The sequence below is a fragment of the Myotis myotis genome, unplaced genomic scaffold, assembly GCF_014108235.1.
Source record: "Myotis myotis isolate mMyoMyo1 unplaced genomic scaffold, mMyoMyo1.p scaffold_m19_p_4, whole genome shotgun sequence".
Lineage (NCBI taxonomy): Eukaryota > Metazoa > Chordata > Mammalia > Chiroptera > Vespertilionidae > Myotis > Myotis myotis.
The window spans coordinates 94,770,346-94,780,311 of NW_023416346.1; the positions used below are offsets into that span (position 1 = coordinate 94,770,346).

Below are 9,966 nucleotides of genomic sequence, written 5' to 3' on the forward strand. Positions count from 1 at the left end.
GAATGCAACACAATTAATAGTAATCAGTCATTAGTGAACATTGTAGTTCCTTATTAATAATCCTCTATAATAAAAGCCCAATATTCAAACTGTCCAGTCATCTGGTCAGCCGTTCAACCAATCAAAATTTAATATGCTAATGATATGCTTATGCTGCTCAACTGCTCGCTATGACGTGCACTGACCACCAGGGGGCAGACAGTCGACCGGCAGGTTAGCTTTCTGCTGGGGTCGGCTGATTGGGACTGAGTGAGATGGGCCAGACACAGCCTTGAGCCCTCTCATGGTCCCACCCCAGCTGGCCAAACTCCCATTTCCCTCCTTGGTCCCAATCATGCATCGCTGGGGTCCCTCGGCAAGGTCTACACCCTCTTCCAGTCCAGGACCCCTTAGGGGGTGTCAGAGACCCAGTTTTGGCCTGATCCCGCAGGTCAGGCCCAGGAACACCACTGGTGCATGAATTCATGCACCTAGCCTCTAGTTATGCATAACAGGATATTGTCAAAATTAAGTTATAAAATTTCTTTAAAAATGTTTCTTATATAATGTTATATTGGCTTGGCCACAAACATTTTTGTGGTGGGCTGCACGTGGCCCACGGACTGCGAGTTTGACATGCTTGGATTAGACAGAGACCATATATGCATAACCTGTAGACACAGACAACAGTGCGGTATTTGCCAAGGGAAGGGAGGGTGAGCGCTGGGTGGAAGCAGGCATGGGGGTTAGGGAATTGGGGACTTCTATTAGTGTAAACAATAAAAAACTTATCATGTCTTATTGAGAGTGATAGAAATTCAACTGAAATGAACCTAATAATTGGCCTTTATTTAGGTAATGTCACTGGAAAATCTGATTATGGGCCTCAAATACCCTAAACACTATTGGTCTTTCTGTGTCTCTGCTCTGCTAGCCCATGCTTGTTTTTTGTTGTTGTTTGTTTTGTGTGTGTGTTTGTAGGCTGTCTCATAAAGGTGAAGAAGATGGCCCCAATAGTGACAGACTCAAATCCTCTGATGGTGGCAACCCCACTAAGGAGAGATAGCTTTTTCAGGAATAATGGCTTGCTTGCTTCTTATATCCATGGTGAAAATGGCACAATGTCCATGAGGAGAGGGCCTTGACAGGCTCAAGCCAAATTATATTACTATTCTGAGACAGGACTTGTGATTGTTCCACAAGGATGACCTAAGTGGAAGAGTACTTCATGTCTTTTAAATGCAATGATGATCATTCAAGTTTAAAAGAAAAACAGCAAAAATGAAATTTCAGTCCAAAACTTATATATTATATACCAGAATAATGCAACAATCATAAGAGTCAATGAAATGTTTTGTGCAACTTTAAAAATCCTGCATATTTATTTTCCCATTAATATAAAGAATTTACTGTGTGCTGAGTGTCTAATACGTGTCCTGCTTTTTGTATATATTATCTCTGCTCTCCACAGCAAAACCGAGTGATTCTATTTTTATTCCTATTTTAAGAGAAGGAAAACTCATCATGGCAAAATTGTGATTAAGACCCAGATTTATCTTGAAGAAAAGAAAAGTTAATACGGGAAGTTGACGTGCCTAGAGGACAAAGCTGGCATCAAGATTTCATTCTCCCTCTAAAAGACCGCTAAATATTTCGGAGGGCGGGGGGGACAGGGATTGTGTTCTTGAAAATAGAAGGAAAACTCACACAAAAAGGCCTCTATTAAATCATCAGTGCGTGAAGGAGTCACAGAGCAATCGCCACAGTAGGAGAAGGTGCACAGAGTGGTCTTCCTGGTAGGGCATGCCCTACTCTCGCGTTGTTTCCTAGCCGGCACGAGAGCAGGCGCGAGAGCAGGCGCGAGAGCAGGCGCGAGAGCAGGCGCGAGAGCAGGCGTCAACTGTACCCAGAAGCCCTCGGGGCTGAGCTAGTGCGAGTGGAAGCTTCAGCTTGAGAGGGCGTGAATCCTTTGTGCTCTCAGGTACATACGGGCCATGGGGGCGCTAACCAGTCGTCTGCTAGGTCTCTGGAGGGCCCATGTTCTAGAGCAGCTCGGTGCGGGTGGGGAGGAGCAGGAAGTGGGAGCCATGGCAGTAGTTGATGAGGTGGAGGAGGAGAGTGGAGAGGGCGGCCCCACCCCCAGGCAGGGTGGCTTCAAAAGGAAGGCCCACTCAGGAAGGCATCACGAACAAGAGCCCCGCGGGAAACGCACCAAACACAGTTCAGGTTCCGTTTACGAGGCACTCTTTTTGAGGGGTGAAGACAGTGATGTGCAGATCCGCGCACTAGGGAACGTGTGGAACTTGCACAGGATCTACTTGTGCCAGTCAGGCTACTTCGCTAGCATGTTCAGTGGTGCTTGGAGGGAATCAACCATGAATACCATAGAGTTGCAAATGCCTGACGACAACATTGATCGTGACGCACTGCACGAGGCTTTAGGCTCTCTGTACAGAGACTACGTGCTCATTCAGCCCAGCCGAGTGGTCCGGATCCTGGCCACGGCCAGCATGCTGCAGCTCGACGAGCTGATTCAACAGTGTGGGGAGATCATGGAGGAAACGATTAGTGTCCAGACCGTATGCAGCTACTACTACTCTGCCGGGAGCTACGGCCTCCCAAGCATCAGGACCATGTGCTTTCAGTGGCTGCTGCACAACCTGATGACTCACCGTGGTGATGAACTAATTCGAGAAATCAGCCTGGATATCATGGAAGAGCTCATTGTCTCTTCAGAGCTCTTAGTGATAGAAGTGGAGATGGATGTGTACACAATGCTGAAAAAGTGGATGTACTTGCAGCTGCAGCCAACATGGAGGGGCCCCCGCAGAGCCTTATTGTCCGACGCCAACTTGTGGTTTGCTAGGTCCAAGAGGGAGTTGGATGGCACCCCTTTCTTGGAGACCCCGCAGGGCAGAGCCTTCGTGCCAGTGTTCCAGCACCTGCGGCTGGCCTACATAGTCTGTGACCTGCCATCAGCACGCATCATTGACCAGGATGCACTGATCCCCGCCACGTGGCTGACCCCAGTGTACAAAGAGCAGTGGCTTGCCCTCCTCAAGGCTGAGCAAACCAGGGGGCTCCCGCCCATTGAGGTCCACATGCCCAACTTCCAGAGGAACAGCATGCGGTGCGGACACCAGGTCCACAGGGAAGAGCCATGCAGCTGGCGGTGGGCAGACTTCAACTTTAGCTGGGACTTGGTAGTGTGCTACTCCAACCGGCGCCTCACCTTCAGGTGCAGTGCACTGAACAATCCCCACGGCCTCGGGGCCAGCTTACTCTGGCAGGGAAAGGTTGCCTTCCGCCTGTGCCTGGTTTCCCTGGACAGGGATGGAAGAACCGTTTTCAGGCAGGACACAGAATACCAGGTGCTTTCCCTGGGAAAAGATGAAGAGCTAGAGGTAGCAAACCTGGAGAACAAAGATGTGGTCTTCCCCATATATGTGGCCTGTAACTTCCTGTGCCTCCCCAGAGAGAGGTCCTTCCAAGAGTAAGGACCCCCACAGAAGCTCAGAAAGCCCAGCAGCTCTTTTCTGGGCACAGGAGCAGCCAACTTTCTCTAGATGCCACATCTCTCCATGGGATCAACTGGCCTTGCCCATCTCTGGTGACCAAATTCTGTCAGAGGCCCTGCTGAACTATAGCTTGTGATACTTGAGACTGTTTACCAGCACTTATGAAGAGGACACATTTTGAAGCCCTCAAGCACCTCAAGAACTCATTCCTGCTTTCATGTGGCAACTTGTTCTCCTGGTTTAACATACATAGACACCCCCCCCCCCCACCTCATTTCTGTGAAACAAAAAACAATTGACTTTAAATAGAAACTCTACAACTCTTTGTTTAGTTCTTTTTCTTTCTTTTTTTTATTTGCATTTCCCTGATGATTGGTCATGTTGAGCAACTTTCCATATGCCTATTAAGTATTTTGTTTGATTAAATAAAATTTAAAGGAATACTTTGACTTCTCTTTGACTTTGTGTGTTTAGAGCTGCCCTGCCAACTCATTACCACCACCACTGGATCCATTGGGATTTTTACCCCTTTCCTATTTCCTGCCACTGAGTGTATTATTTGCTTTACACATTCTCTCCCTAAGTGAGCACACCTAGGCTACACCAATGATCTTTTTGTATGTTTGTTTGCAACCTAAGAGTATCTTTTTAATTTTTGAGGGACCTCCATACTGTTAACCATGATGGCTGAGCTAGTTTACACTCCCACCAAAAACACGGGAGGGTTTGTTTTCCTCCACAAATCTTCACCAACACTTGTTATCATTCTTCTTGTTGATAATGGTCATTTTTACAAGTGTAAGGTGGTTTTGATTTGCATTTCCCTGGTGGTTGGTCAAGTTGAGCAACTTTCCATATGCCTATTAAATATGTGAATGTTTTTTTGGAAACACGTCTTTTTAGTTGCTCTGCCCATTTTTAAACCAGACCACTTCTTGATTTTATTGTTGTTATTGGGTTGTACAAGTTCTTTATAAATGTGGAATAGTAATCATTTTTCATACATGGTTTGCAAATATCTTAGTGTGCAATCCACGACCCACGTGGTTCAGGATTCAGGATGTGGAGAAGGGCCATGCTCAAATGACAGAGACAAGACAAGAAATAATAATTTGGAAATATTGGGGGACAGAGGGGTAGCCCAACGCAAGGGGAAGGACTTCCACTGGTACCCAGGCCTTGCCAACCTTTTATTCAATTTTGGATACACATGTATTCCTCAGGCAGGCAATTCCGGTAACAGACAGACTATCTTAAAGGTCAGTAAATATTAGTAAAGATTTACTCTGAGACTATTCGGTCAGGAAATTGCTTGAGCTACCATTGTCTCGACTAAACAATCAGTGCATAGCTCTGGCCCTTGCCAGGGCTCACGGTTCACCAGCATTCTGAGCTCCTTGTTTACACTTCTCTGATAGTCAAGACGATGGGTAGCTTCCAACATCTCCCCCGTGTCTTTTCCTTAATAAATCTTGAAAAGTGAATGCCGCCTGAAGGGTTCGAGTCCTTTTAAGACTCTTCATTCTGAATCTGCAGACTAGAACTAAACATATGAGAACAAAAATGAGACAAGCAATAGTGGTTATGCTGAGAGGTAAATGTAAGGAGATCCAGTGGAAGGGGTTAAATTCCTTCATGTCCTTTTGTTGCCAGGAATCTAAGGAATTAGTTTGTAAGTTTGCCTGGGATAATTGTACAATATGCTGTTGTAATTCTAAAATATCGAGGGTGGTGTTACCTTTACCCCAAGCACCAAGAAGGTGATTTTTTTATTGATTCACAAGGGTGCGAGGTATTATTATAGGGAATGGAGGTAACACATCTAGGAAAAATTATAATGACACTGCAAGGATATTCTTTGCTCTAGGCTGTGGATTTTATCACCCATCCATAAGACTGTAGCCAACAATTCAATCTCAAACTGGCTGTCATTTTTTTTTTTTTTTGTATAGACAAGATTTTAGTTACATTTTCCTTAACTTGTTGTACAAACTGAGAAGTTTGGACAGTTTGTACCATGGATGAAGCAGCAATTCCCACAGAAATAAGTAACATTACGAGGGCAAAGATTCCTGCAATTAACATTCCAAGAAATCCTTTTTGTCGTTTTAAGATTTTTACCAGATCATGTAACAGTTGGTAGGTTTGATGAGATTCCCAAGGCTCGGTTAGGTTAGTAGGAACCCAAGTGAAAGCAGGTTGTTTTAAAATCATGAGGGAATCCTTTTGGAACGTAGAATTAATACAATGGGATAGTGTGCAGCCTGTGCATGACAACTCATACAAATGGCTGTTGCATTAAGGTGCATCTGGATGGGGCCTGAGAGGAGTACAAACAGATCAAACACACAGGTGGTGGCAAATACTGTCTTATTGGGAATTCCCCATAAGGTATGAATGGAATTATCTGAGCTATAATTAAAACTATACCATTTAATAGGTGCAAGTGCAGCAGCTAATTTCCATTGCGTATTTTGTAGGGACCAATTGTCATGTTGTAATTGAGATCCAACAAATCCTCCTCCATGCCATGAAATGGAGTGATTAACTTCAACATATAGATAGGATGCATTCCCTTTCCATTTTAGGGTGTGATTGTTACTATATGCAGACCCGTATGGGCTCCAATCCACAAAGGAAAAACTGTTATTAAGTTTGCTGGTGGTAGGGTAATCACTATAATAGTCTTGCCAATTAATTTCTTCCTCGAAGGGGTACCATTCATAAAACTTTTTACATAATGGCTTAGTTGGGGGGGGTATTTTAGTACAGTTACATTTTCTGCACCTCTCCCCAGAGCAAGGAGTGATAGTAGATATATTTGGTCTTTTGCTTCCCCCTCCTTTGGTGTCCATGCTAGGCAAAAGCCTCTCTTTAATTTTACACACAAAGGAGCAGTGGCTGGATTCTGTGTCATACAAAAGGGAAGCTGGGTGGTGACACCCATGTAATTATACTTTGCCCATATACTTCCTTGCCCCACCTGAGGTCTTCTTTTTTTTTTTTTTTTAATATATTTTATTGATTTTTTACAGAGAGGAAGGGAGAGAGATAGAGAGTTAGAAACATCAATGAGAGAGAAACATTGATCAGCTGCCTCCTGCACATCTCCCACTGGGGATATGCCCGCAACCCAGGTACATGCCCTTGACCGGAATCGAACCTGGGACCTTTCAGTCTGCAGGCCGACTCTCTATCCACTGAGCCAAACCGGTTTCGGCACCTGAGGTCTTCTTTTTTTTTTTCTTCTTTTTTATTTATTTATTTATTTATTTATTTATTTATTTATTTATTTAATTTATTGCTTAAAGTATTACAAAGGATATTACATATGTGTCCATTTTATCCCCCCGCCCTAGACAGTCCCCTAGTCTCCCCTATCCCTGAGGTCTTCTTAGGTGACCAAGGTGTTTGGTATTATTTGTGACTACATTAGGTGGGGGATCAGTCCACGTAAGGGGTCTTACCCATGGTGGGTCAGGAACATGAGTTCAAAATACTTCCCCATTTGCCCCTGGTATTATTACTACAGAGCTGATTACTGCTAGCATGGCAAGGAAGACATTCTCAGGCATTTGTGGTGTTCTGGTCTCCTCACAAATTCGCTCAGCTTTTTGGATAGTCTTCTTCACCATGTCCCAGGTGACCTCTGGGCTGTTTGTCATCTGCTTCGTCCTCCTCCCACTCCTTATCTTCAGTGGGTTACTTGGGGCTGCTGCTGTCTGCGCCTGGGGTAGTCGATTGTCTGCAGCTGTAAGGCGAGGCTCCAGATGCAAGGTCCTCATTAAACTGGCCAGTTCCTCCCTCAGACCCATGTTGAAGTTTAATATTTCTTGCGGGAATCCACATAGGCTTGGAGAAGTTTTCTGGAAATATACAAGCGTACCCTCAACCAAATGTTAAGAGGGGATTGGGGCCCTTCCATAAATCAGACTCGGGATCTTTCCATTTAACCAGACCATTTTCCTTTGGATTATTCTGACACCAGTGTATTTCCATGGGTGTCTTGCCATCGGCATCACAAGTGAAAAAATTTAAAGTAATTAAGGCTTGGTGTAGTCTACTTACAGGAGATTTCTCCATATTCCCCCTTTTTTGTTTTAAATAATGTTAAGAGGCTTTTGGAAATCCTGCAGTGTGCTGAATTTTCAACTTTTTACAAAATTGCTGGAAATTATAACTTGTGTTTCTGAGTCATTTTAACTGGGTAACAAATTTGCCATTTCTTCTGTAGAGATTTTTAGAGAAGACCGTAACCAATTAATGTCCCCTAATAATTTCTAAAAGTCATTTAAGGTTTTAAGACAATTCTTTTTGTATTTCTACTTTTTAAGGCCTAATATACTGACTTTTAATTACGGTTTCTAAATACCTGAAGGGCATATCCATTTATTTCCTCCCAGAGTGATCTTCGAGCTACATTTAGGGAGTTTCTTTTAAAAACTTTTTTCTTTCTTTCAAACCAAGCAACAAACTTTGTTGCTTCTTGGATGCTGGCCAATGCTGCCATACACACTTTCCAAGCAAAAGAAACTTTCTTTTTATTTATGGTGTCTTATTAATGGTGAGATTTAAAGCTTGATCAATAATTTTTAGTTTATTTTGTAAATAGTAGTGGAAGATATTTTAAAATTTCACTTTTCTTATTATATACATAACCTTCATCAGTTTTGTACTTTCAAAGTAGCCTTCAAACCTTCTGTATATGTCCTTTAAAAGTGTATTTTTATTCTAATTTTCTTTCTTTCTGTCATTAACCTGTATATACCTTCAGTTATTAAAACTATACAATATTTAAACCTTAATTTTCCAATGATAATTAGATTGCCATTTATCAACATACCTTTTGTAATTATTTCAAAAGACATCAATTAAATTTAAAGTTTTTTTTAAATTTGTTATTAAACATTTGGTTCAAACCATAGAATTAATCCTTTTTTAAAATTAGACCATATTAAATACTGTATCTTAGGTTGAAATTTTACCACATGGACTACAATATATTTTGAACTATTAATTTCTTCAGAGAAAATATAAGAATTATTTGTTTCAAAAAAAATTTCTAAACTTTATGCATTTTGTTATCACAACTATATAATTTCTCCCAATTTAATTTAAATTCTTAGAAGCTTTAAATTTTAGGTGGCAAGTTAAATACTTAGTATTTCTTAAATGAATAATACTTTTACATTTTTAAGGATATATTTCAAATAAAAAAACAAGGTTTATTTAATTACTAGATTCAATTCTACCCTCTAGATTTTTCATATGAGGCAAATTTAGATTAATATTTTAGTATCTTGTTATTTTAAAATACCTAGATATTTAATAATTTTTGTTATTTAATTCAACAATGTTCTAAAGTCTTAAGTTACCAAAGGCTTTGAAAAACTATGTTTCTGGCAAGAAGGCACGGGAAGGGGATTTTAAAACAGCCACATTTTTCCTTAGAGATAACATGTAAGGTTTCTGTTGCCGCCGCAGGCTGCTCTGCTTTTACAGGGAGAAGAGTGACTGGCCCTTTATCATTAATATATTATTACTGAAAAGCTTTACCACAAATTCTTTATTGTAGTTATTTTTATTATTTATGTTCTAACAACTTTAAGATTTTAAAGCCAATTACCATCTAAGGCATTTTCTTTTGGCAAATTTTGCAACAGAGCTAACTTATTGACTTTCAGTGGCTTCAATGCTAAAGTATTATTTTATTTTATTTTATTTTATTTTATGAAAATAGGAGTGCCTCCAAGACTTGGGTGGAAACCTTTGAATTGGTATATTATTGTTTTAAAATTACCTATAATAATGGAAATATTAATCCTATTGCCTAAATACAGCCTGTATATTTTTCTTGTGCATTTTTGCTGTCTTTTTAAAGAAAAAACAGTCTGGTTTATTCTGTAGCATCCCTGAAGAGATTGGGGCTCAAGAAGTCACCGAAAATCGGGTGGAGCGCGCGCGTTTTCTTAAGCTTGCTTTTCTTTTCATGGGTACAGAAATCACAGATGCATCCCTAAATTCTGAGAAATGTTTCATTTGTCTAAACTTTAAATGATGGACTGCGAAATAAAAACATGGCAAAAATGAGACTTTTAATAACTTCTCGAGTGGGTTTCCACTCTACAAGATCGCCAAAAGACCTAGTAATTTTTTAATTACTTCTCTTTATCTAGGGAATTTTCCTAGAACTTGTATTATTGGCCATGCGTACCGCTCATATTCTCTCGCTCCCCCGTTCTGGCATTCTGTTTGTTCTGGGGAAACTCAGCAATGGCCTGGCCATCTATCATTTCTTTCTTATTAAATTAAAGTCATGCTTAATAAACTAAAAATAAACAACAAAGACTGATAAAACAATAATTAACAGATAAGTATCCAATAATTTCCTTTTTAATATCTAAGACATAACAGAGGTTGACTCTGCATTGATTGAATCTGTAGTCAGATTGCTCGCGCCTTTCCCTAG

At 41.1% G+C, this 9,966-nt stretch overlaps 1 protein-coding gene across 1 annotated transcript; it reads left to right on the plus strand.

Annotated features, from left to right (window-relative positions):
* Window positions 1-1,973: 1,973 nt before the first annotated feature.
* LOC118653523 (germ cell-less protein-like 1) lies at window positions 1,974-3,476 on the plus strand. The gene has a single exon (XM_036304187.1). The coding sequence runs from the start codon at window positions 1,974-1,976 to the stop codon at window positions 3,474-3,476; it is 1,503 nt and encodes a 500-aa protein (XP_036160080.1).
* The last annotated feature ends 6,490 nt before the right edge of the window (window positions 3,477-9,966 follow it).